The following is a 27,580-nucleotide window of genomic DNA, read 5'->3' as shown; positions in this document are numbered from 1 at the left end:
TCGCACATTGCACTCCAGCCTGGGCGACAAGAGTGAAACTCCGTCTCGAAAAAAAATAATAATAATAATAAAATTAAATTAAAAATAAAAATGTAAAAACTATTCTTAGGTCACAAGCCCTACAAGAATAAGCTGTGTGCCAAATTTGGCCCATGGGCCAAATGTACGTATGCCCAGCCCTGTTCTATCAAGCAACAGTGAAACTGTCCCTCCTTAGAGACTACCATCCCTAAAACGACTGACTGTACTCGCCATGTGCTGGAAAATGGGAAGACTTAAAAAAAGGGAAATCACTGAGGCAGAGTCAAGGGGTGACAGACCTTACTCGGGATGCCCTCCTGCCCACCCATGCACAGAGGGCCACATCATCCTGGCATCCACAGCCAGCACAGCGACCAAGGCCGTCCATACCCCACCCAACGGGCCTGCAGAGGTGGCCATCTGCGTCTGCGCAGCACTGACTCGCTGGGCATGCTTCCTCTTCCATCAAGTCACCACTCCCCACTGTGGCTCTGAGAGAACAGAAAGCCACCTTCCCATCCCCCATCCCCTGCGCTGGCAGTCCAGCGACTAAAAGGGCCCAGCTTCTCTGACTGCTAATGGCCCGGCAAGTCTCCTAACAGTGTGTTCTGCCTACACAAAGGGCGCTGGGGCGTGCGTGCCCGGCTCTCGCAGATCACAGCCAAGGCCTGCCCGAGGACTGGCATTTCAATTCACCAAACGTCTTAATTCGGAGGGGGACGGAACACTTTCTACAGAACATTTTAAAGCACATGGGAAGTTTGGGCCCTTTCGCAGTAGAGAGGAAGGAATGAAGGGGAGGAATTTGTAGGCTGTTGTTTAAGGATTGTTAAAGTGCGCACATCATCAGCTGACAAAGATCGGCCGACTGCCAATGCCTCCCCAAACTCACGAAAGCCAAAATTCAGAGTACAGCGTAAAAGGGGGTGCGAGTGGCCTTTACTTTTATAAAGGACATTTGTACACAATGTCGCACAATAAACAACGTCAAGTCTGGGCACACATTACCCACATCTCAGTCAAAAGAAAAGGGTGGCCTGGCCCAGCCCCGAAGGGTTTTCTCTGAGAAATAGGTTGGGGTGTAAAGGTCCCACGCGTGCACCCACAGTCCGTGGCACCTTCCTCGTGCACGGTGGCAGGACGCTTTGTTCTTTCCCTAGGGGTCTCCAGCAAGCTGCAAGGGCTACAATATGATATTTAGAGTTAAAAACCAATCCCAAGGCCTTAGAACCATGCCCCGGAGTTGGGAGCCTTTTTCTTGGAGGCAGCTGCTCCGGGCCTTGGAAGTTTCTTCCTATTCTGACGCAGGCTGGGAATTCTAGAGGCCTTGTAGGAAGGTCAAACGGACGAGAAGACTGAGGTCAGAGGCTTTCGGAGCATTGCCCGGGCTCTCTAAGCTCGCTCACTTGTCTGCTGGGGTGCGAGTCGACGGTTCAAAGTCTCCCTCCTTTCCCTCCACGCGCTCCTCACGCCAGACTCGCCACGCTCAGCAAAGCGTCCCAGCAAGTTCCTTGAGGCGGCAGCCCGAGCTCCACGTGCTAATCAACCCCTCCCCACGGCTCTTCGAAACTCTCCGGGCTCAGAGCGCGTCCGCAGGGCGCGCGTAGCGCAGCGTGTAGTTGGCGCCCGCGTTGTTGTCCCAGTACTCGCCCTGCGCGCAGCGGTAGCAGACAGCGAAGTGGACCGCGACGCCGTGCGCGTCGGCGTCCTCTTCGTCCTCAGGCTGCAGGCCCGGGGGCAGGCACAGCGAGAAGTGGAAGCACTCGGCGCCTGGCTCTTTCTTGGCATCCCCGGACCCTGGCTCGGAGGCCCCAGACTGTGCCTCTGGCTGCTGTGGCTCCAGCGGCTCGGGCTGCAGCTCAGCCGGCACGTCCAGGAAGGAGCGCCACTCGGTAAAGGTGTAGCGCACGGTCACGGCCCTGGGCCCAGGGCAGCTGAGCACCCGGCCGGAGCCCTTCACCTCAGCGCCCGAGGCCGTCGAGCACTGCACGCGCTCCAGGCACACGCGCTGCCGCTGCAGACGCTCGGCCGCGGCGCTCGGCCCCGGGAGCTGGAAGAGCGGCCGGAGCCGGGAAGGCGGCGCTGAAAGGGGCGCGGCCACTGCCGCCGCGGCCAGCAGCCCCCCGAGCTGCTCCAGGTCCTCGGCACGCATAGGGAAGCTTCGGAGGCGCGAGAGCACAGCGGGCGGCACCTGCGGCTCCTCCGCCTCGCTGAAGTGCTTCACGCTGGCCAGGCTTAGCCCCAGCGTGTCCGCGAACTGCACCCGCTTCTTGCACTTGGCGCAGCAGCCGCCAGGGCCGAGCGGCGCGTCCTCCGCCCCCTCGCCGCCCAGCGCCACCGCCTGTTGGTGCTGCTGCTGCAGGAACTTGGCCGCCTGCAAGATGGGGTCGGCGGGCAAGGAAAAGGAGCGCGCGCGGCAGCGGCGGCGGCATTCCAGCAGCTCCTCCTGCTCCTGGGGGGCGGCCTCTTCCTTCGGGGACAGGGGCCTATCCCCTAGCTGAGCGTCAGGACTCGGGGTCTCCGAAGCGCCACCGCCGTCGCCGCCACCCTGCACACAGGGGACCACCGGGGCGGGCAGCTCCTCGGCCGGCGGGGCCTCTCGGAAGGGCGCTGGTCCCGGCGCCTCCAAACTTAGCCGCGCCCCTATGGGCTCCATGACGCCGTTCGCCCCTGGACTTGCTCGGGCCGAACCGGGCCCCTCTGGAGACTTAACTAACTCCTCGGGCCGTGGAAGGAGCGCAGGGCTGCAGTTCAGGCTCGCCCTCCCCGAGGCGAGTCGCCCCAGGCTCGACAAGACAACGTAGTTCCACTTTGGAGCCTCCGGCTTTTAGCTGCGGCTGCCCAGGGCGAAGTGGGAGGAGGACGCGGGCCTGGGGCCGGCTCCGGGGCCACGCCGCCTCCCGGTTGAACCTGCCCGCGACGGGGGAGGGCCGGGGGCGGGGAGGCGCGGCCGCTGGGACACCTGGAAGCCGTGTTCCCGAGTGCTCGGGTGGAATGCGGGGGGCGACTTTCTGTCGTTCGCGGGCTCCCTGCAGCCCTCACCCGCACCCCCGGTGGGGCTCGCGTCTGTTCCGCTTCTTGAGTGCCTCGAAGTGGGGGTGCAGAGCTCGCGCTCAACCTTCAGAGACCCCCACGTGCACAAAGTCTTCCTGCCCATGAACTTGGCCTGACGGCTCTGCCCCCCAGAGGGTCACTGAGCGCTCTCCTCTTGGCTGTCTCACGGGTTGGGGAGTCCCCGGTGCAGCGCGCAACTGGGGAAATCTTGCCTACGCAGAGGCTGGAAGGAGGCCCATTCCGCGCCGCCGGAGAGCGGGGAGCGCATCCCTTCCCTTCTGCTCCTGCTTTCCCCAAACTTCAGGGCGCCCCGGGTTCCAATCCCACTCGGAAGCCTGACTCGGTCAGGCGCGCTCCGCTCCGCTCTTCCGAAAGCCGGGAGGCAGGAGCCGCCGCCCCCATCTGCCCAGTGGCGGCGCGAGGTGGGCTGCGGCCAGACTGGGGCGGGGACCGTGTGGGGACGCGCCGGGGAGCGGCCATGGCCCGCAGCCGAGAGCGGCCGGAGGCCATTCGCGCCAGGCCCGGGAGCACGTCCCGCCCCTCCCCCTGTCCCGCCCGACGCGCCCGCGAGTCCGCGCCCCGGGCTCCCGCAGGGAGGGCGGAGAGGGGTCCCCGTGGGGCCGGCGCCCACGCGGCACGCACCACCTCCCACCGCAACCGGACGCCAGCGCCCCAAGCACCCTCCCCGCCCACCGGGAGTGGGGGCCTGGCCCGCGCCGGACTGCGCTGTCACCGCCCTGCTGCTCCGGCCTTGCCAGGGGCCAAGGCCCGAACCCGAGGCCGGGGAGGGGTGGGGAAGCGCGTCGTGGTACCTAGGGATTGGGGGAACGTCTAAAAGTGGTGTTTTTCTTGTTTTGGTTTTAAGGCCACCCTGAGGGCCATCTAAGTCAGTGATTCTACTTCAGCATGCACAGACATCACTCGGGGGCCTGTTGTCACATCACAGGGCCCCACTCCCAGAGTTTCCTTCTTTCTAACTTTTTCGAGATAGGGATCTTGCTATGCTGCCCAGGTTGGTCTCAAATTCCCGGCCTCAAGCAGTCCTCCCGCCTCAGCCTCTAAGGTAGCTGGGATTACAGGCGCCTCCCACTGCTCCCAGCTCCCTAGCGTTTGTGACTCAGTGGGCTTGGGCTGGGGCCTGGAAGTATTTCTAACAAGGGGATGCTGATGCTGGGCTCTGGGGACCGTATTTAAACCTATGTGGATGTGTATTCAGTTACTTATATAGAAAGTTGGGGATTCTAGAAACAGAACCACTAATTAAGAAACAATTAATTGGGGCTTCATAACTAAAACATGTCATGGTTTGGCAGAACTGAAAGGGGCCAGGGTTTTAGCCATGTTGGCAGAGGGCAGGCAAAAGAGATGGTGGGTGAGGAGCGTGTTAAGAGCTTACATTGATTGACTGAGCACCTACAGGATGTCCTGTCCATGAAACAGGAATCACATCATTCCTGCCTACATATAGGACACAACACTGCAGAAAGATTTCTCATCGCCAAGGCCCCACAGGGTGGCTTTCATGGGATTTGAAGCCAGGCAGCTTAGAGGAAACATTTCCCCCATCACTACTAAGCCTGGGCTGGGAGTGATGTCCTGTAAAGGGGGCCCTGCCGGTCTCCTTGCTGGACTCTTGCTGGTCATTTTATGCCCAGTGTGGAATTCCATGACTGTGTCTTGACTTGGGCATGGCATCTCCAAGAGGCCCCAGGCACACATGGCCTGTCTTCCTGCAGCAACCCTGATTTTGGGAAGGACATTGCTTTTACATTTAAATACACATTGCTACATTATGGAGTTAAATACAAAATTCACAAGCTATTTTAAAGACAAAATAAGACTTCAAAGAGATTTTGAGGTGGTGGCGACCCTTTGGGCTACAACCCTCACTGGGGCACATGCTCACTCCAGGACAGAGAAGGAGGTGAGGGAGGTGCTGGGGCATAGAATTTAAGGAGGCATCACTCTCAGGGTCATGCAGGTGCACTGGTGCCAGCCCCGGCCCACCCTCCTCTGTGTGGTGGAAATGCTAGAGGTCCCACCCCCGGGGAGCTCTCAGTGCGTGGGAGGGGCCAACACTATACAAACTCAGCCCCTGTGGCCAATGCTGAGAAGGTGGGATCTGACTTGGTCAGGAGGCCTGTGAGGAAGGTGAGGGGGAGGGAACAGCTCGGACTGCAAGGAAGAACGTGCTGGGCCACGCAGAGGCTCTGTTGGAGGGAGTGTCAGGGGGCTGGACTGGAAGAAGGCCAGGGTGGCCTGAGGGCAGAGAGCACAGAGGAACTGGCCGAGCTGAGGATGGGAGGGGACAGCCACTCAACCTTGAGCAATGAGAGGCCGTCAAAAGGTTTTGAGTCATGAATGTGACTAACCAGATTTAAATTTTGAAAAGATCATTCTGGATACAGGACAAAGAGCAAATTACTGGGGACAGAAACAATGTGAGTGAGCCCCATAGGAGGCTGTTGCCATTGTTGTGGTGAAGGGTGATCATACTTAAGAGATGATGGTTGTGGGGTGGACAAATCTGAGTGCTATTTAGGAGTGAAAACCAATGTAGCACACTTATGGCCCCAAGTGGGGGTAGGTGCAGGGAGGCAGGGGGAGGGAGGTGCCTTAGGATTTGGACTTGAGCTGTTGGGTAGACAGTAGCAATCACTGGGGCAGGGACCCCCAGAAGAGGAATAGAGGGAGGGCAAGATCATGAATTCTGTTTTGACCAGGTTGAGCTTCTCTGGTTCTTACCAACACCAAGTCGTGTCTAACACCAGTTCTCCAACAGGGTGTCCAATAACTCAATTCTGACATTATCTACCTGGAGCTAGTGTCTGTCTCCACAGCTTAGAGGCTCAGTCCCACAAGACGGCCCCCACTTCAGAAGCCACTTGCAAACGGGGTGCCCAGGCTGCCTGCATTTCTGCCCCTCCAGGTACAAATTAGTGTTCCCACAACCCATCCCCAGCTTCCATATGACTCACGGAACTCAGGAAAACACTTTGCTTGAGTTCACCAGTTTATTATAAAGAAGAAAACTCAGGAACTGGCAAAGGGAAGAGATAGAAGACAGAGTGTGCGATGGGCATGGGACTTCCAGGGCCCCTCTGGGTGCACCAGCCTCCAGGGTCTCCACATGCTCCCCACCCAGAAGCCCCACCAGCCTTGCTCAGTCTGTAGCCCCTGCCCCTTTCTGGAGGTCAGTGGGTGGAGTTAAAAGTTCCAGTCCTGTAATCACTTGGTGTTTCTGGGACCCAGCCCATCTTGAGGCTGTCTAGAGAGCCCACTCTAAGTCATCTCATTAGCATAAATTCAGGTGTGATCAAAAGGGACTCTTTATAAAAAACAATTATGTTACAACAAAATTACACTAACAATGTAAGTAATAACAAATGTTCTATCAGAAAATTCCAAGAGTTTTAGCCTTTCTATTTCAGGAACCAAGGACAAAGACCAAATGTCTATTTTTATTATACTACAGGAGGTCTAAAGCTGAGAAGGGAAGAGGGCCCAGGACTGAGCTTTGAGCAGCCCTGATGTTCCCAGATCAGGAGGAGGAGGATGAGCCTGCAACAGGGATAGAGAATGAACAGCCAGAAGGGTTGGAGGGAATGGAAGAGGGTCGTTCTCAGAAGCCAAGGAAGGACTTCAGAAGCAGAAACGGTGTGCACCCACCTTGCGGCCCATGGGGACTTCGGGTCCTCCCCCTTGCCTCCTGAAAGGTGCAGAAACAATGGGTGATCTCTGGCTCCCACACCACTCCTCCACTCTGGCACAATGGATGGTGGTGATGGACTGCTTTTCCAAGCTCACTGTCCCCTAAGCTTTCTCCCGGAGACAGGGCCCAGGTCTTCTCTACTCTGAGATGCAAAGCCCTGAAGTTAATAGTTAAATGATGTAACATGTAAACTAACTTCTTGAAATTTAGACTGTGCAGTCTACCCCCACCGAAGTGTGTTCAGTCCTACTTCAAACATCATGTGCCTCCACTGCTAAAATATTTACTCCGGGCATTCAGAGGCTCCAAGCTTTACCGTTTGTTCGTGTTACCTATTGCTGCATAACAAGCCACCCCAAACAGGGCTGTTTTTAAAAATAATAACAGTATTTATTTTCTTTATTAATCTGTAGATTGGGCAGGGCTCTCTCAGGGATAGCTTGTCTCTTCTCTATTTGCAGTGGTTTGAAGGCTGGGGCTGGGATCATCTGATCACCAGGTCTGGAGTCTGGGCTGGGAAATGTCAAACAATTCAGTTGAAGTCATTGGAAAGGAATTTTCCCCTTTGCATTGAAAACAGAAATGGTCCTGGACCCTTCCTAGATATACCAAGGCAATGTTACACTCAAACCCTGTAGTCGGATTCCATAGGTAGCATTCTCAAACCCCTCAAGGAAGTCATAATTGGTTCCAGCACTGCCTTTTAAGCATAAATATTTGCCAAATTACCAAATGTTTCAGCTGTTTCCCAGGCCACGCTTGCACAGCCCGAGATAGTTCAGGTGCTCCCGGTTCGGATGCTCGACACCAAAAATTATGAATGAGTAGACCAAAAACCTGGAATAACTTGGCCAAGTAACAAAACCAGGCCTTGCAGCTTCCAGACCCAGATTGCAGGCCTCCTGTATTAGATATTTGGCAAACAGTTCTGCTCTTCCAGGGGCACATGGAGGTATGCAGATCCCAGTATGACCAACAACAAGGGTCATGAAACACATTAGATCTGGAGAATTGCAGGTTCCACTCTGACTTTGACCATGAACAGCACTGGTCTTTTTCTCTCTTTTTATTTTATGTGGCAACAAGGCATGTAAAGGGTTTTCACTTAAAAGGTCAGGACAGTTTGGACTCAGATATCTGGGACCTTCCATCACCATGTACTCCACCTTGAATACTAGCCAAATTACAAACTTGGGCTCCTTCATTCATATAGTAGTGCCACATAAACATACCAGATGAGATGTCATAGAATACCCACTATATCCTCACTCCAAGTTCTTTTCAATGTCGAGGACCTGATTTCCAAGTTTTAGAATTCATGGCTTGGAAAAGGTGATCCTAAATATTCCCATGGTAATAGAACCAGAGTTCGATACCACTATGCAAACATTGGAAGTATTCCAGTCAGAAATGAATAGTTTAGCCACTGTTGTACTCCAAAGTAGTTGTGCCCTGGATACACTGCCCAACAAGGAGGAGCTTGCACAATCATTGGTGAAAAATTCTGCTTCCTTGTGAATCAGATAGGACAAATGGTGTTTAATTCATACCTTTAAAAACAAAGTTAACACTCCATCAGATCAATGAGTCTCAACCATTTGATTGGACTGGCCTATTCCCAGGATAGGGAGACTGGTTTAATGGTATAAGGAGAAGTATGTTTAGTTTTGTTGTTGTAGTTGTTCTGTTTGTTTATTCTTGTTCTAATCCATCTTCTTCTCTCCTTTTGCAAATCTCTTACCACTCAGCTACTGATTCCATTTTTCTCTTCACATCCACCAAGTCAGCTTTTAATATGTGACGCTTCCTATGAAGTTTCAGATAGGGAATTGAAGGGGATCAGAACACGTGACCCCAAAATATGCCATTTTGGCATGTTGATTATTTTGAGCTGGAAGCAATTGAGAAGATGCTGGAAGACCTCTCAAACTTCCCCTTTCTACCTAAAAGCAGGACATAAATATTCTATAAGAAAGATGCCTTCCTTGCACCAAGAAGAGAATATTCTTATCATTAGAGATGGGAAGTCAACGCAGAGATGAATCTGTGTAAACAAACCTATTAAATTAACCTTTGTCTTTCATTAGTTTTCTCCATATATTTCCTAGTTACTTTCTGACAGTTTACTGACCCCAGCCCAAACCCCTTTTTCCTTTGTTTTATTACATCTCCACAGTTCTTTGTTAAAAGGGTGTGTAAGCTCTCAGACCTATCCACTTCTTTGGGTTTCTATTTCTTACATAGGAAGGGTTTTGTGTACACATAGAAATATTCGTATTAAGTAAAATTTGTATGCTTTTCTCCTGGTTAGCTGCCTTTGTGAGTTTAATTCTCAGGCCCAGCCATAGAACCCAAGAGGGTAGAGGAAAAGCCTTTCCTCTCCTACACCATATATAATATGCCAAAGTATTTTTAAATATTTAAAAATTTTAAGTATTTTAAAAGAGCAAAAGCATTTTAGAAATAATTTTCCTAACTCTTCTTTGGCTTTTGAAAGAGATTAGCTTGCTTAAGCTAAAGCCACAGTGATTTTTCAGGGGCTTAACTGCAGCAGTGGAAACTTTCAAGAAAAATGCCTTATAACTTGAAGGGATCAAGTTCTATAGCACCTTAGGCCCCATTTATCAACACAAACTGAAATATGGCAAGGGAATACACTTGCAATGAATTTGAAAAAAACATGACCCTTCTTGCCTGGATCATTTGTTTTCTCATATGTGTGCGTTCTAATAGAATTGAGGAACTTTAAGGGCTCAGAATATAAAGCCAGGGAGATTTAAATAATGTGTTTAACCAAAGCCATTTAGCCAATCTAGAAGAGCCAGGACTAGAATGACATCTAGTACAGCTGACACCTACTGGTCACCGTGCACTAAACACTGCTTACATCATTTGTCGTCCTCACACAGCCCTATGGGATGAGGATGATGATTATACCCAACAACAGGTCTTAGAGGCTGAAAGAGGTTAAATGAATAGCTCTTGTTACCCAGGTAGCAAACTGCTGAGCCAGGATTTGAGATGAAGCACGCTGGCACAGTCCACCGTCTGAGCCCCATTGCAGCCCTCTCTGGAATTCCACTTGAGACAGGTCATGTTGCTTTTGATTAAAAAAAAAAAAAAGTACCCAGTTGAAAGGGGCCATCCACCTTCTTACAGCCAAGGGGATGAGGAGAAAATAGGAAAGATTTAAGGCTTTTTATATGTTTTTAAAATTCTTAATCTCTTCGGCTTCTCCATTTCAATGTGCTTTACTTATGTTTACTTGATTAAGACTTTAACATGATTTGCATAATCTTGTCTCATTGTAACTTGTAGGTCAGAACTGACTGGCCTGAGGATGAAACCCAAAATGTTTCTGAAAGTAACAGTTATGTAAACTTTACATTCTGCAATTATTCTTAACGTACAAGCAATAAAAATTTGTTAAGATTACTGAGGAAAGTTGTAGAATCATCCTTCGTATTTTAGAAGAAGAACCCTAAATGGATTTTGCTTCTAAAGAATCAGTTTTAACTCAATTTTGCTTCTATTTATGTGATTCCATTAGTTGTATAATCATTTATTTTACATGCTGTTGTCAGTAATAAAATTCTTAGAATATTTCCACCAAATAAAAATTAAAGATAAAAAACCCTTTAAATTCTAAAGGGACCAATAGAATATAGTTGACTCTCTATCTATTAATTCTTCCAGTTTTAGTGTCAAGTTTTTATTCTCAGGTAGATCTTACACCCCTTTTAAGTCATTTCACTTATATTTCATAGTTTTTTAAAATTTAACTTTGGATGACTGTAAATACTCATCATGGTAAACACAAATATGTAAACATGTCAGCTCTTGATACACGTGACAGGATTCTAACTGATGAACAGAAAAAACCACTGGGAGTCCAGGACTGATGGCGACCTCCCACTTCCACATCATCACCCGGAGCAGGTCCTGTCCCCAGCGTCTTTCAGCTTCTGGGAGGAACGCCCTTCATTCACCTTCTCAACTTCCCTGTCCACAGAGCCTGCTCACTTTTTCTACGTGAGGCAGAACTAAAAGGTTAGGGAAATGACCGCGTGTGACAGTTTTCTTTGAGGGAAGAACTTTGCGTTCTCACTGTATGACAGAGACCATGTCTTCCGTAATCCTTATAGGAACCTAGTGAGGTGGTGGAGTAGGCAGCGTGGCTGACCTGCCCTAACGGGTATCCCCACTGTCCCACACACAGCCCCTGGCTCAGGGGAAGCTGACCCCATCCTGCTCCAGAATAGCGTCTGTGTGACTTAAGAGCAGCACCCCGGCCTAGGACGGGTTCAGGAAGGAGCAAGTAAGATGTGGTAGGGGGAGCCTTCGAGGAAGCTCCTGAGGGAGGTTTCCTTTTTTCTCAAGAGAAAGTAGAAGATATGGCCTCTCTTGTTCCCTGGACATTATTGTATCAACTTGAGTGGTTGCAGCCACCCTGCTACTGTCAGAGGTGAGGCCATGAGCATGAGAAATGGAAGAGAGAAGAACGGAGGTCCTTGGCGTAATCGTGTGATTGAGTGGCTAGATCGATGCTTCTCAATGAGCCGGCTATCAGCATTTTCAGCAGAACAGTTCCTTGATGGGGTGGGCTGCTACAGACATTCTAAGATCTCCAACATCCATGAACCCCACCCTCAGAATGCTGCTAGCAGCCCTTGGAATTGTGACAACCGAAAGTTCTACAACCCTGTTCCCAAGCACCCCTCCTTAGGTGGTGATACCATCCCAACCCCATTGACAGCAAAGATGCACTGTGGCTAGACCTCCTATTGTGTGGGATGAAAAATACAACCTTAGGTTTCAGCCAGCTGGAGTTGAGTTTACTGCTGCTTGCAGCACAGAGTGTCCTAACAGGAAGACATTATTATAATAATTTTGAAAGAAAGAATACATTGAGCCTCCAAGAGCTCAAGAAATGTGCCCAAGGCTATCAATGAATTGGTAACAGAGCCAGGATTTGGCTCAAGGTCTAACTCTGGAGCCTGGCTATTTCCTCCCTGTCTACCTTCCTTCCAGTCACGTGCAAGTTACTCTGGCTGGTTTGTTCAAAGGGAAACAAACAAAAAACCAACAAAGTACAGAATAGTTATGTGGAAAAAAAAAATAGCTGGGCGCGGAGGCTCACACCTGTAATCTCAACACTTCCGGAGGCCAAGACGGGTGGATCACTTGAGCCCAGGAGTTTGAGACCAGCCTGGGCAACATGGTGAAACCCTGTCTCTACAAAAAAATAGAAAAATTAGCTGGGCGTGGTGATGCACACCTATAGTTCCAGCTACTAAGGAGGCTGAGGTGAGAGGATTGCCTGAGCCCAAAAGAATGAGGCTGCAGTGAGCCATGATTGCACCACTGCACTCCAGCCTGGGTGACAGGTTTTTTCTGAGAACCTTGTTTCAAAAAAAAAAAAAAAAAATACATAAACCCAGTTAGCAGGGGGTGCCTCTGAGGAGCTAAGGTGTATGAAGTGGGAGGGAAACTAACTTTTCATTCCAGATCCTTTTATACTGTTTGAATTCTTTAGTGCAAATATCTTTCCATTTTGTAAAACAGCAAAATTTAAAAAGCAATTATGAATAAATGTTATGTATATTTTGCCACAATTTAAAACATAATAAGAATTTTTTTAAAAGCAATGTAGTACTCAACATTGTTCTAACAGCATTTGGATTCATTACAGCATTTGACTTCTGTCCTCTCATTAGCCACCTTTGGCCACTTGGTCTTATTTCTATGCTCATTCTTCCTTTCATTATAATGTCTTCTTGTCCATTCCTTCCTTTTCCAGACCGCCGTTGCCTCCCTAGTGTGACCCACCTGCAGTCCTCTGGTGCAGCTCTGATAGAGAAATCTTTGATGCCAACTATATCCACCTACCAAGTATAGTGTGAATTCCTCACCCCAACATAATCTGACACTGACCATATGTCCATCCTCCTCTCCTCTATCCCCCTTAAGATGGTGTTTTCTGCAGAGCTTCCCCTAGGAATCCCTTTGGCTAATGTGAGCTCCAGTCCCTCTGCTCCAAATTTAGCTGAGAAGTCATACTTCTACCTGTTTTGCACATTGAGATTCCCTAGGATTTTGTTTGAGCAAAGTGCTTGTGTTAGGCTATTCTTCCATTGCTATAAATATCTGAGACTGGATAATTTATAAAGAAAAGAGGTTGAACTGGATCATGGTTCTGCAGGCTATACAGGAAGCATGACACTGGCATCTGCTTGGCTTCTGGGGAGGCCTCAGGAAGCCTACAATCATGGCGGAAGGTGAAGGGGCACCAGCAGGTCACATGGCAAGAGAGGGAGCAAGGGTGGGGGGAGGTGCCACACACTTTTAAACACCCAGATCTTGCAAGAATTCACTCCCTATTGGGAGGACAGCACCAAAGGAAGAGCACTAAACCAGTTATGAGAAATCCACCCCCATAATCCAATCACCTCTCACCAAGCCCCAACTCCAACATTAGGGATTACAATTCAACAGGAGATTTAGCAGGGACAACATCCAAACTATATCAGCACTCCACAGAAAAACAGTATCACCATTATGACCACCATCACCATCACCACCATCAACATGTATATAAAAGCCAGTACCTTAGAGAAATCTCCTCCAAATCACTTCCCTTAATCACTTCCCTTACTTGTGCTTCTCCATATATACCTATATAACAAACCTGCATGTTGTGCACATGTACCCTAGAACTTAAAGTATAATTTAAAAAAAAGAAAAAGAAAAGCAACTCCTCACTAGTTCAAGTTTTATCATGAAATTGCCACAACCCAGTCACAGCATAGCTTCAAGCTGTCCTCAGAATTCTAGTTCTCTTGCTGCTATTTCTATCTGCATTGACTTCTTCCACTGAAGCCTTGAACCTCTCAAAGTCATCCATGAGGACTGGAATAAACTTCTTCCAAACTCCAAACTCCAAAAAAAAAAAAGTACCTGTGCTTCTCTCCCCATCTCGTTATCAAAATTAGCCAGTCACAGGCAATTTACAAATTTTACCACCTTTTTGCCATTTTTCTGGACTGACCTAGTCAGTAATAATGGCTTCCACTCAGAGGCCAATTTATGGTGAAACTACTGAAGCTTCAGTGCCCTTCGACCTCTTTTCTATGTATTTACATAGCCATGCTTTTGTAGAATTTGCAAAAGTAAGGTATTTCAACTGCATTCAGTTAAGGCCACTTGTATAAGATGGTGTTGGAGTGGCCAGTGCATTTTGGGGATCCAGATGGGGGGCAGGTGAATTAGGGACAAATAAGGAGCAGATGAGTTTAATGGTGTACATAGAGGTGACTTGCAGTCACGTGTGTCTAGCTGAGGCATTGGTGGATGTTGGAATAGTGTCAGAATGGCTTCCAAGAGGCTTCTGTGGCCCCTTGTGCCCCCAACCAGCAGCATGACAGGAAGGTATAAGGCCAGCCAGTCGCAGAAGAACGCCACCTCCAGATGTTCACTTCCATATTACCCACTCCCCTGAGTGTGGCGGGGCCTAGAGCCCCCTGCCTACTGAATAGTTATGGGATGTCATTTCTGTGATTAGGTCTCTTGCCAACGCTCCCTCTTGCTGACATTCTGATGGATCCAGCTGTTGTGTCTTAAGATGCTTTCTGGAGAGGCTCACATAGAGAGTCACATTTTATTTTATGGTGATCATGGAAAGTGGAATATATCAGATTTCTGTGCTTGTTGGCATAATCCTATACTATATGTATAGGATTATATATTATATAGACTATATATAAAATATATATACTATGTACTATATATAATATAGTATTTATAATCCTATATAGTATAGTATATATAGATATAGATATATATAGAGATATATATAGATATATAAAATAGGAAAAAATATATATATATATACATAGTGTGACCCACCTGCAGTCCTCTGGTGCAGCTCTGATAGAGAAATCTTTGATGCCAATATATATAAAAAATATATATATTTTTTAACAGTCTTGCTCTGTCACCCAGGCTGGGGCACAGTAGCACTATCTCAGCTCACTGTAACCTCCACTTCCCGGGTTCAAATGATTCTTGTGCCACAGCCTCCCGAGTAGCTGGGATAACAGGCGTGTGCCACCAGGCCTGACTAATTTTTTTCTATTTTAAGTAGAGATGTTGGCTAGGCTGGTCTCGAACTGGCCTCATGTGATCGGCCCACTGCCCGCCTTGGCCTCCCAAAGCGCTGGGATTACAGTGTGAGCCGCCATGTCCGGCCCCTATACTACATTTTTTAATAACTGACATACAAAGGAAACTTCATAAAGGTCTTCCAAAATTTTCCTACAAAAATATAAAGGAAAATGTATTATAAAGACATGTCATGCAATTAATTTAAAAATTATGTTTCATACATGATGTTTGTGGTATATGTCAGTCTTTAAATGTGATTTTCTTATTCTAAATAAATGCTTCTTACATCTAATTTTTACTGGAAATTTTATGAACTTTTTCTAAAAGAAGTCTTCATCCCCTGCCCCTCCCTGATCACCTATAATTAGAAAAGCTTCAGGCTCCATAGAGTCTGGATCTGCTTATAAAAACAAACAAACAAACAAACAAAAACCTGGTCTTACCTTTGTTTAAAACTTTGATGTGGGCCGATGCGGTGGCTGTTTCTACCACATCTGCGTTCTACCACACTGCAGAGGTTGCAGTGAGCCGAGATCGTGCCATTGAACTCCAGCCTGGGCAACGAGAGTGAAACTCTGTCTTAAAAAAAAAAACTTTGATGTGAGAAATGCAAATCAGAACCACAATGAGATATCATCTCACACCAGTCAGAATGCCTATTATTACAAAGTCAAAAAACAACAGTTGCTGACGAGGTTGTGGAGAAAAATGTAGGCTTTTACACTGTTGGTGGGAGTGTAAATTAGTTTAACCATTGTGGAAGACAGTGTGGCGATTTCTCAAAGACCTAGAAGCAGAAATACCAGTCAACCCAGCAATCTCATTACTGGATATACACCCAAAGAATATAAATCATTCTATTATAAAGACACATGCACGCATATGCTTATTGCAACACTAATCACAATAGCAAAGACATGGAATCAACCTAAATGCCCATCAATGACAGACTAGATGAAGAAAATGTGGTACATATACACCAAGGAATACTCTGCAACCACAAAAAGGAACAAGATTATGTCCTTTGCAGGGACATGGCTGGAGCTGGAGGCCATTATTCTTAGTAAACTAACAGGAACAGAAAACCAAATACTGCATGTTCTCACTTACAGTTGGGAGCTAAGTGATGAGAACACATGGACACATGGTGGGGAAAAACACACGCTGGGTCAGTCAGAAGGTTGGGGGTGGGAGGAGGGAGAGGATCAGGAAGAACAGCTAATGAGCCAGGTGTGGTGCCTCACACCTGTAATCCCAGCACTTTGGGAGGCCGAGGTGGGCAGATCACTTGAGGTCAGGAGTTCGAGACCAGCCTGGCCAACATGGTGAAACCCCCGTCTCTACTAAAAACACACACACAAAAATTAGCTGGGCGTGGTGGTGCATGCCTGTAATCCCATCTACTGGGGAGGCTGAGGCAGGAGAATCGTGTGAGCCAGGGAGGCAGAGGCTGCAGTGAGCTGAGATCGTGCCACTGCACTCCAGCCTGTGTGACAGAGCAAAACTCTGTCATATATATACACACACACACATACACATATATATACATACACACACACATATATACACACACATACACATACACATATATATACATATACACACACACACACACATATATATATATATAAAGTTTATCATGAGTGCTGAGTTTTCTGGCCCTCCCTTAAATTTGATGTCCAAGCCAAGTACCTTGCTCACCCCACCGGAGTCCCAGCCCTGCTTGCTGGAGGTGGTTGAAAAGTAACCCAAGATACATTTTCTTCCTGAGGAGCCAGCCCTTGGGTTAAAGTTTAATTTAGTGTGGTTTAAAAAAATTTTTTAAATAGATATAATTGTATATGACTTTTATGCACAGACTATCATTGAAAGGTTATCCAAAAACTAGTAATAGAGTTCACTTTGAGGGAGGGAAAATGGAACGATAGGAAAGAAGCTTGTCTTATACTTACATTATAAATTTTTTTTTTTTTTTGAGACAGAGTCTCGCCCTGTCACCCAGGCTGGAGTGCAATGGCACGATCTTGGTTCACTGCAACCTCTGCCTCCCGAGTTCAAGCGATTCTCCTGCCTCAGCTTCCCGAGTTAGCTGGGGTTATAGGCGCCCGCTACCACGCCCAGGTAATTTTTGTATTGTTAGTAGAGACAGTTTCACCATGTTGGCCAGGCTGGTCTCGATCTCCTGACCTTGCAATCTGTCCACCTCAGCCTCGTAAAGTGCTGTTATTACAGGTGTGAGCCACCGCACCCAGCAGAAAATGTATTTTTAAACCTTTTTTTTTTTTTTTTTTTTTGAGATAGGGTCTTCCTCTGTCACCCAGGCTGCAGTGCAATGGTACAATCATGGCTCACTGCAGCCTTGAATTCCTGGGCTCAAGCACTCCTCCACCTCAGCCTCCCAAGTAGCTGACAGGCATGCACCACCATGCCCAGGTAATTTCTTTTTCCTTTGGTATAGATGGTGTCTTGCTATGTTGACCAGGTTAGTTTTGATCTGTTGGCTTTCAGCAATCCTCCCCTCTCAGCCTCTCAAAGTGCTGGGATTACAGGTGTAAACCACCGCACCCAGCCTGTTTTTAAATTTTTAAGAGAAAATTTCTGAAGATAAATATATTTTTTCCTTATGACAATACTTGTAATAATCACAATACTTATTACAAACAATCAATACTTGTTTACTATGGAAAAATTAGAAAACATAAGATAAAGTAGGAAATAAAAACATTAAACATTTATACTTTCACCATCTAGCAATAATACTGTTAGTAAACATCTTGCTGTTTATCTTTTCTGCCCGCCCATTTTCACTCCTGCACCCTCCATCACACTTCATATCATTACTGCCTTGGTTGGTTCTGACTTATATCCAGATTTTATCTCCAACTAGCATATTCTGCTTGCAGAAGAGGGACTGTGTCTAATTGGTCTTTGTAAGTTTCCTAGAGTCTGGCTTTGGAGGCTTGGTCTGAACTAAAGACCTAGGAGACAGAACACCTGGGATTAAACCTCAATGCCACTGTTTCTGCAAGTTACATGGCCTTTCTGAGCTGCAGTTTCCTCATCTGTAAAATGGGATAATGTTAGAGCCTGCATTGTAGTGTTGCTCCATTATGAACATTGAAACAGGAAAATTCATGCAAATTGCTAAGCCTAGCATGTGTTGGTGCACAGTAATTTCTTGCTGTGATTACGTGTCAGCATGGCGCTTCCATTGATTAACTCACCTCACAGTTATTGCATGCTGGCTGTGTGACATGCCTCCAGGTGCTAGGGACGCAGCAGTAAATAAAACAGACACAAATCCTTGCCCTTGGGGAGTTCATATTCTATTGTCTGGGAAAGGGAGACAAACAATATACAAATAAATACATAAAATACATAGTGTAGGCCGGGCACGGTGGCTCACGCCTGTAATCCCAGCACTTTGGGAGGCCGAGGCAGGCGGATCATGAGGTCAGGAGATCGAGACCAGCCTGGCCAACATGGTGAAACCATGTCTCTATGAAAATACAAAAAATTATCCAGGCGTGGTGGCGCATGCCTATAGTCCCAGCTACTTGGGAGGCTGAGGCAGGAGAATTGCTTGAACCCGGGAGGTGGAGGTTGCAGTGAACTGAGATCACGCCACTGCACTCCAGCCTAGTGACAGAGCAAGACTTCATAAAAACAAAAAACAAGAAACAAAAAACAACCATATATATATATATAATATATATATAGTGTAGCTGATGATATATGTATTGTGGAAAATATAAATCTTTGGACATAGTAAGATGTGCGCCGATTGACTAGTTTTTTTTTATGTTAACGTAGTTGTTTATTACTCTTGTTTTTTAACAAATTAATATCTTTACAATATCTGAGTTTTAATTTCTAATAGAGTACGTATTAGTAGATATAACCCAAACAAAATGATGGTCTTTGGGATCCTTAATAACTTTGAAGAGTGAAAAGAAATCCTTAGAACAAAATGTTTGAGATGCTGCCTTACTGCGCTTGATCATGGAAGCTTTTCCATGTGGAACAGCTTAAGTATACAATGGGTTTTCAAAAAGTTCATGAAAAATGCATATTATTTAACAACTATGCATGGATTTCCTTTTTTTTTTTTTTGCACCAAATAAACTTGTACTAACTTGTTGTAGCATGTCTGAAGAGGATCTAGGTTGAGGCTCTAAGAAGAATAAAACATCAGTTTGAAAAGACCGCCTATTAGAGAAACATGAATCCTGCTAAAATTGAAGCAAGAAGAAACATCAAACTTATGGTGAAGTTTGGGTGGAAGAATGGTGAAATCACTGATGCTTTACACAAAGTTTATAGGCACAATGCCCAAAGAAATCAGCAGTTTACAAATGGGTAACTCATTTTTTTAAATTCTTTTTTTTTTAAACTTTAAGTTCTAGGGTACATGTGCACAACGTGCAGGTTTGTTACATATGTATGCATGCCGATAGACTGTTTTTTCCCCAGACTCCCCTCCTCTACTTTCTCTCTGTTCCAGTGTCCCCTTTCCAATGGGATTAAGTCACGTACACAGGGTCTGCAGCAGAGACAGCACGCAGTGGGCCCTGGGTGTACTGTTTGGAAGGGCTGTGGCGTAGAAGAGCCAAGCCTCAAGATCATGGGACATTTGAACCTATGACGTCAGAATACATCAACAGGTGTTTTGATGTGAGTTTTCTTCCGGACCATCACACTGTTGTACTCTTATGTTTGCGCTCACCCATGATCAATAGTCATGGCACTGTGAAGTCAGGACAGTAAACAGTGGCCCATGGCTCTGTGTGGGGTGAGGGGCCGGCATGCTGGCAGGAGGCCTTTATGATCCCAGGCAAGTCCTGACTGTGTCTGGCTGGCTGCTGCAGGACCTTTCACCATGTTTACCTTTGCTCTGCTCCCCAGCGGACGATGGTTGATGTCGCATTTCCAAACAGACTTCTACTTTGACCTCATGCAGTGTGACGGTGAATAGACAACAGAATTGTAAGGCAAACACCTGTTTGTAAACAGAGAGAAGCCCAACCACCCTGGTCAAAATGAATGAGCCCAAGCCTAAAATCAATCAGAGTGTGGGCAAGAAGGTTGCCTTTTTAAAGGAAAAATAAAACTTAGAGCCTGTTTTCCATAAGCATGTGCTTTCCATAGCACATTTAGCACTGTGATAAATGTAGGGTGTTCTTGTGAGGAGATTTTAAGTATGTGAAAGTTAATTTATTCCTGCAATCTTCTCATATCCAAGCCTTAACAAATGAGTTCTCACAAAGTTGAAATCATCACACTATATATGTAATCTTTTTTTCACTATTATGATGGCTAAAATTCCTCAACACAGATTGTTTGCTACAAACTGGCATGGGATTTGTTTTAATACTGCTTACTTTGTGTGTATCGTAACGCTTAAAAACGATTAAGATTTGTAACTTTTCCTTTTCCCAAATATAAAGTTTTCCACCAAAACTACAAAAAAATCCATTAGTTTCCCTGCATGGTAGTCAGTCTTTATAAAACAGTCGCCAAGCCTTGCCTCCTGGTGTTCACACCCTTCCCATAGCCCATGTAACCAACAGGAGGCTGCAGAAGTGGTAATGTACAACTTCCAAGGCTGAGTCACAAAAGACACTGAGCACTCCCCCAGCTCTCCCTTGCTTTGAGGAAGCTGGCCGCCATGTTGTGAGAACACTCAAGCAGCCCTTCAGAGCCAACCAGCATCAATTTGCCAGCCATGTGAGTTAACCTCCTTGGAAGCGGATTTAAGACTCTGATGGCTGTAGCCCTGGCTGACATACTCACTGCAACCTCATGAGAAACTGAGCCAGAACCACCCAAATAAAACATTCCCCAATTCCCTAACCCTCAAAAGCTGCACGATTGTAAATGTTAACTGTTGCTAATGACATACTAAGTTTGAGGTAATCTGTTACACAGCAATAGATAACTAATGTTTTCTGTGTACATAAATATCTATAAATGCTTAGGAAGGATCTAGAAAGATGCACATGGGGAATGTGGTGAACTTGGAAGAGGTGGAGTAGTAGCAAAGAAATTAATACTTTTGTCTGTATCACTTTAATTTTTCCTCCAAGTGCATATATGTATGTTTCAATGATATAATTAAAAATAAATTTAGGGGTTCACTGCAGTAGCAACCCCGGGTAATCCTTGGAGCTGGCCTGAGAGACAAAGACACGTGGATCCCAGTGGCCGGATTTCCTCCTCGGCTGAGGCTCTCCGCCTTGGGGGGCGCTGGTCACTTTTGCATTTTAGGGTCTGGAGCGGCGACGCGAAAGCACTTGCCGGCGAGGAACCGCCGTGGCCTGTCTGACTCCTCTCCGCAGCTGTGGCCGGATCCGGATTTCAGGAACTCACCAAGGAGGGTGTTAAACTCCATCTTAGACTTTAAGCGTTACGTAACCAATCGGAGATTGGCTGAGACCCTGGCGCAAATCGTATGGAGAAAACAAAATAGACCTCCACACCTATTGCTGCAGTGCAGTCCAGGTCCTGGAACCCTGACTCAGGCATTACTTGAAGTTGGTGCCAAAGTGGTTGCCCTTGAAAGTGACAAAACTTTTATTCCACATTTGGAGTCCTTAGGAAAAAATCTGGATGGAAAACTACAAGTGATTCACTGTGACTTCTTTAAAATAGATCCTAGAAGTGGTGGAGTAATAAAACCACCCGCTATGGCTTCTCAAGGGCTCTTTCAGAATTTGGGAATAGAAGCAGTTCCTTGGACAGCAGGCAGCCCTTTAAAAGTAACTAGAATGTTCTCAAGTAGAGGTGGAAAAAGGGCCACTTTGGAAACCTGCATATGACGTATTCCTGTACTTCTAGATATAAATTTGGACGAATAGAACTAAATATGTTTATTGGTAAAAAAGAATTCCAGAAACTAACGGCAGATCCCCGAAATCCAGACTTGTATCATGTATGAAGTGTTATCTGGCAAGTAGCTTGTGAGATTAAGGTTCCGCACATGGAGGCTTGGTCGTCATTTGATGTATACACCCAAAATGGGCGGCTGGAAAACCCAAAGCGTAGGGAATTATTGGAGCTATTACAACAAAATCTGTATCTTACTCGAATGACTCCTCATGGAAATTTATTTACTGAGAACTTAACACCTATTAACTGTAATATATTTTTTCACATGTGAAAGCACTGTTTCGGGAGGCGCAGTGGCAATCTAATAGACCACTTAAGTTCACTGACTCCACTTGGTGCAATGGATATATTGATGCAAATAGGAAAAAAGGAAGAAGAGAAAATAACTAACATGTACCCTCAAGACTTCAAAAAACTTTTTGAAACTACAGTGTTCCAAAGATTGTGCTTATAAATGGCTATATGATGAAACCCTGGAAAATATGTAGCAACTAGACTGTCGTTTTTGGTGGAGCAGTTTATTTATTTGGAAACTATGACATGAAAACCACATTTGAAAGCTCACATCCTTTCAGCAGAAGATAACTGTTCTTGTTTTGCACATGACACGTAGATCATTTCTCCTGAAGTTGATATCATTGGCATATTGGATGAAACAGTGGCTATTTTATTCACAATTGAATAAAGTGAAAACTTCAATTAATTGTGGATTTGATCAGATTGAATTCCTTTTGTTTCAGATTCCTATTTAAATATTTCACTTTCACTGTTGCTGATTTTTGCATCTTCTTGAGGAGCAAGAGTCTGTACATTATTAAGCTTAGAAAGTAAACAAAACTGATTTACTGATTTGTTTTGCATTTCAGTTTGTTGAAATGTATTGTCAAGTACTATAGAATGAAATTGTTTAAATTTTAATATGATTTAAACTTTTTTAGAAATTAAAATATTTTAAATAAAAATAAATATATAAATGTAAAGCCAAAGCTTGGAAGCAACGAAGATGTCCTTCAGTAAGTGAATGCATAAATAAACTGTAGTATATCTAGACAATGGAATATTATTCAGCAGTAAAAAGAAACACACTGTCAAGCCACAAAAAGACATGGAGAACACTGAAGTGCATATGACTAAGTGAAAGAAGCCTGGAAAGGCTATATACTGTATGAGTCTAACTATGACATTCTGGATAAGGCAAAACTTGGAGATAGGAAGAGCAGTGGTTGCCATGGTTTAGGGTAGAGAGGGATGAGTAGGCAGAGCACAGAGGTTTTAGGGCAGTGAAACTTTTCTGTATGACACTGTAATGGTGGATACGTAACATTATTAAAACCCATAGGATGTGCAACACCGAGACTAAGCCTTGATGTAAACTATGGACTTTAGTTTAAAATAACGTATCCAGCTAGAAGAGCACATTTTAATGTTCCCAACACAAAGAAACGATGAATGTTTTAGGTGATGGACATGCTTAATTCCCCTGATTTGATCACTACACTTTGTATACATTAATTGAAATATCACACTGTACCCCATAAATATGTACAATTGTGTTTCAACTAAAAATAATAATAAGGCTAGCCACAATGGTTCACCCTTGTAGTCCTAGCACTTTGGGAGGCTGAGGCGAGAGGATTGCCTTGAGGCCAAGAGTTCAAGACCAATCTGACCAATATAGTGAGACCCTCATCTCTATTAAAAAAATTTTAAGCAAAAAGTTAATTAAATTTAAAAAATATATGATACAAAAGAATGTGTCAATGTCTCATCAGCTGTAACAAATACATTACATTCATATTCATTGTTAACAGAGCAAACAGTGAGTTTGGGTTGCCAAGGGGTGTATGGGAAAGCTGTACCTTCCAGTCAATTTTTCTGTAAACCTAAAACTGCTCTAAAAATAAAACATATTAATTATTTTTAAAATAAAATAAAATTTAAAAGATGACTAAAGACAAATAGACAAACATAGATATCACATCCCATTTGCCATTCAGGGCTTGCTGGAATAGGAACTTTTCCGAGCTAGGTGGGAAGGCTGATTCATTTGTCACCCTTATTTCTGCCCCCACCTTTTTTTTTCAGCCAGCAGATGGGATAAAATTTCAAAAACCTTGACTTTGGAATAAAGAACATTCTAAAACCTGGGTCCCTTACAAGCGTGTATTGTTAGAAACAGGCTCCCAAAAGCCAAACACAAGTTGAGAATGGGCTCCCAGGAAGTGCTAAGAGGCTCTGGGGACCCAACAGATGTGGAAGAACTCAGCCGTGAACCTCACTGCATGGCTTTAGGCCACAAGACAGGCAGCTCCCACTGGAGCCACTACCCCTGGCCTGGCAAGTCAATCCCTTCGCCCAGAGGCCTAGTGTGCCCAGACAGTTCCTGGGACCAGCGCATGCCACTTTCTGGGTCAGGTTCCCGACATGCTGGGGTGAGCAGAGAGATGAACAGGACTGTCCAGGGTCTGGGGAACGGGGGCAGCCTGAAGAGGGGCTGGGTGGGACCAGGCTGGGCAGAGATGAAGGCTGAGTCTGCTCCCGGGAGATAGCTCCCCAACTGTGGTCCACGGTGGCACCCACATGTGATCTGTTGGGGGAGGAAGCCACACACACCAGGAGCAGTGCCTCTCACTCACTGAACAAACATCACTCCAGGCCAAGCTCAGTGCTGGGGAGACATAGGAGAACAAGCCTGGGTTCCAGGGATCGGGAGCTTCTTCCAGTGGGGTTCAGATTGTGTCAGAATAAGCAACCACACAAGGGTGTAAGTAGCATCCCATGGCGACAACTGATGTGAAAAAACCAAAGCAAGGGAAGGAGACCAGGAGGATAGGCCTGGGGGAGGGGCCAGGTAGGATGGGGGTCGGGAAAGGCTTGTAGGGCTGGAAATGGGCGATTGGCTAACGTGCCTTCCAGGGACTCCAATCTCCCCAGAAGAGCACCAGGTCCTCCCTGAGGGCTACAGTGCATCCGAAAAGCCCAGGGTCAGCCAGGTCTCGGTGCACAGAATGCTTCATGAGGACCAAGGCTTTAGTCGGTGGATGAAGTGGCCGTCCCGTCTGTGCCAGTTTCAGTGCCTTCCTAAAAAAGAAAAATCAAAGCTTGCTGCCCAGTTTGCCCCATTCAAAAAAAAATCCTATTCAGGAAGACTTTGTATTGAGGGAAAATGTCCACAGGTGACTCCTCTTGTGCCTGTTGAGAAGGAGGTGCAGAGATGGAAATGACTCATGGGAAGCTGCTTTGTGAACGAGCAGACCCAGTGGTTGGATAATGGATGCCCACAACACCCTCCACCACGGTCCACTTGACCACAGGATAGTCAGCGGCACATGAGTCCTTCCAAGGGCCCTTGCCAGTGTGATCTCCTCCTTCCCTTCCCCTCCTGGCTTGCGGCAGGCTTTGATTTGCTCCAAATCCAATGGTTGCATTCATCAGAGATCACAGATTCTAAAGTGTGCAGCCTCTCCCATGAGGTTATATTTCCAGAAGTCACCTGACATAGCCAGAAATGCATGGGTCACTTGCACAGAGAAGTAAATTATGTCCTGAGAGTCACCTGGATCCTGGGGAGGTGGAAAACTGTCCTCAAACAGGATGTGTTATGTGTTTTCAGTATAAGAGCCAGCTGGTAGCTCACCTGCAGCTCTGAGCAAGGGAGGCTTCTAATCCTTCCTGCCATGCTGCCTCGGTGATACCATCCCTTTGGCCACATTTGTCTTAGGCCTTTATTAAAAGGGAAGGGCGAATTAAATAAAACAATGATGTGGAAGAAAAATGCAGATAGGTCATGAAATTCAGGGGAAATGATATTATTAAGAAATGAAAATAAGGCCAGACATGGTGGCTCTCAGCACTTTGGGAGGCTGAGGTGGGAGGATCACTTGATGCCAGGAGTTCGAGACCAGCCTGGGCAACACAGTGAACCCTGTCTCTAAACATATATATATATGTTCATATATATTATAAATATATTAATTAATATGTATTATAAATATTATTAACATATAGATATATAATTAATATATATTAATTAGCTAGGGGTGTTGGTGTGCATATGTAGTCCTAGCTACTTGGGAGACTGAAATGGTAGGATCACTTGAGCTTAGGAGTTTGAGGCTGCAGTGAGCTATTATCGCACCACTGCACACTAGCCTGGGCAACAGAGCGAGACCCTATCTCAAAAAAAAAAAAAAAAGAAGAAGAAGAAGGAAGAGGAAGAAGAAATAAAGAAATGAAAATAATAGTATTTTAAGCCAGGAGAATAGAAGGAAGAAAATGGCAAAGTGTCAGTATTAAACACCCCGCTATTGTGGAGGTGGTATGAAAGTACCAGAGTTAATTATAAAAAAGTTGAGCAAGGCACACATATAAAAGACCTCCATTGCTAGAGAATTACAAAGGTGATAACATTCTCAATTACGGCATAAATATTCCATCTCTGGGTCTTGCATCTTATTCATGGTGTTCATTTCTTCCAGTGCTTTGTAATTCATTGTGTGTGAACTGATTTTTGTGAGTTTTCTATGGGACTCCCGTGAGCTCTGGGTGGCTACGGAATAGAACAGTACAAGACTTCCTGTTGCCAGAGTCTCTGGGGATTTCAATGGTCATGGATCTGTTTTGTGTTCATTTTTCAGGTTTTAGTTCTTGCACCATGCAGGTAGTTAGATTCAGATGCCAAACCCATAGCCCCTAGCCACCTTCAGCGTTTGCTATTGAACACGCATTTGATCTGCGTAAGCCTGGTAAGTGAAGAGCTTGGGAGGCAACTAATATTTCTACATTTCTCTCATTATTTATGACATAAATAGGATTAACCTTTTTTATTTTGGAATTGTTCACTATCTTGTATAAAATAAGGGCAAAATGCAATAAGATATTCAAACAATTGTGAAATCATCGTTTTGCTATTGTGAAACAAAGGTGGCAGTTCAGCCAAAACTGAACTATTGACTGACAGGCAGGCCTCTGCACGTGGTGTGACAGTTTGTGCATGAAAATAGACAACTTCTAGTAAATCAAGTTTGGGATAAAAGAGACAAAAATCTAAAGCTGATAAATAAATTAAAATCAGAAAAATAGAAGAAATGAAGGATTAAAAATTAAACACTAAGAAGTTAAAAGTAAAATAATCCCTCACCAAAAAATACAATTAATTAACTGTCTTTTTAATTAATTAAGTGACCTGCATGGCCAGCCTCCTGTCTGAAGGACCTGAGAGGACTATAAACTGTTTCTGAGCCTCTCCTGTGTCCCCTCTTGAGGCTGCACCTGACTGGCTGTCCCCTAAATTTAAGAACACAGAACAGTATAGGATAAAGGTGGCATTCAAAATTGGTCAAGAAAATATGAATTATTTAATAAATACCACTGGTATAACTAGTTGGCTATGGGGTGGGAAGAATCTCTCTGAATTCTAATTCTCAAAATAAATTCCAGATAAATTGAAAAATATAGCTGGGCACGGTGGCTCACGCCTGTAATCCTAGCACTTTGGGAGGCTGAGGCAGGTGGATCATCTGAGGTCAGGAGTTTGAGACCAGCCTGGGCAACACAGTGAAACTCCGTGTCTACTAAAAATACAAAAATTACCCAGGTGTGATGGTGCATGCCTGTAATCCCAGCTACTCAGGAGGCTGAGACATAAGAATAACTTGAACCTGAGAGGCAGACGTGTGAGCTGATTTTTGTGAGTTTTCTATGGGAGTGCTATGGAGATCGTACCACTGCATTCCAGCCTGG

General features: G+C 45.7%; 2 protein-coding genes, 1 long non-coding RNA gene and 1 pseudogene across 9 annotated transcripts in view; 2 read left to right on the top strand and 2 right to left on the bottom strand.

The window, feature by feature from the left end:
* LYRM4 (LYR motif containing 4) overlaps nt 1-27,580 on the top strand; it is a 229,555-nt gene that overhangs the window by 175,256 nt on the left and 26,719 nt on the right. The window contains exons 3-4 of one of the 6 annotated variants that reach the window (XM_063605132.1): nt 16,933-17,071; nt 19,096-22,687. The exons of 4 other annotated variants lie outside the window; for them this stretch is intronic. In XM_063605132.1, coding sequence (XP_063461202.1) covers nt 16,933-17,071; nt 19,096-19,115 — 159 coding nt within the window. In that variant the 3' untranslated portion in view covers nt 19,116-22,687. Of the gene's footprint in view, nt 1-16,932; nt 18,641-19,095; nt 22,688-27,580 lie in introns of those variants that run through there. One more of the 6 variants, XM_055113159.2, reaches the window with a different exon arrangement.
* Nucleotides 944-2,700, bottom strand: PPP1R3G (protein phosphatase 1 regulatory subunit 3G). The gene has a single exon (XM_003806713.7). It carries the CDS (start codon nt 2,675-2,677, stop codon nt 1,601-1,603), a length of 1,077 nt encoding a protein of 358 aa, XP_003806761.1. The 5' UTR covers nt 2,678-2,700; the 3' UTR covers nt 944-1,600.
* LOC117980521 (uncharacterized) overlaps nt 6,071-27,580 on the bottom strand; it is a 76,612-nt gene continuing 55,102 nt past the window's right edge. Inside the window, exons 4-5 of one of the 2 annotated variants that reach the window (XR_008625558.2) lie at nt 15,394-15,529; nt 6,071-8,730 (exon numbers count right to left, since the gene is read on the bottom strand). This is a non-coding gene — a long non-coding RNA (uncharacterized LOC117980521). The remainder of the gene's footprint in view (nt 8,731-15,393; nt 15,530-27,580) is intronic. The other variant, XR_008625559.2, reaches the window with a different exon arrangement.
* LOC117980519 (dimethyladenosine transferase 2, mitochondrial-like) lies at nt 21,637-22,687 on the top strand (annotated as a pseudogene).

The sequence above is a fragment of the Pan paniscus genome, chromosome 5 (genome assembly GCF_029289425.2).
Source record: "Pan paniscus chromosome 5, NHGRI_mPanPan1-v2.0_pri, whole genome shotgun sequence".
Lineage (NCBI taxonomy): Eukaryota > Metazoa > Chordata > Mammalia > Primates > Hominidae > Pan > Pan paniscus.
This window is presented reverse-complemented; position numbering and strand designations above follow the sequence as displayed.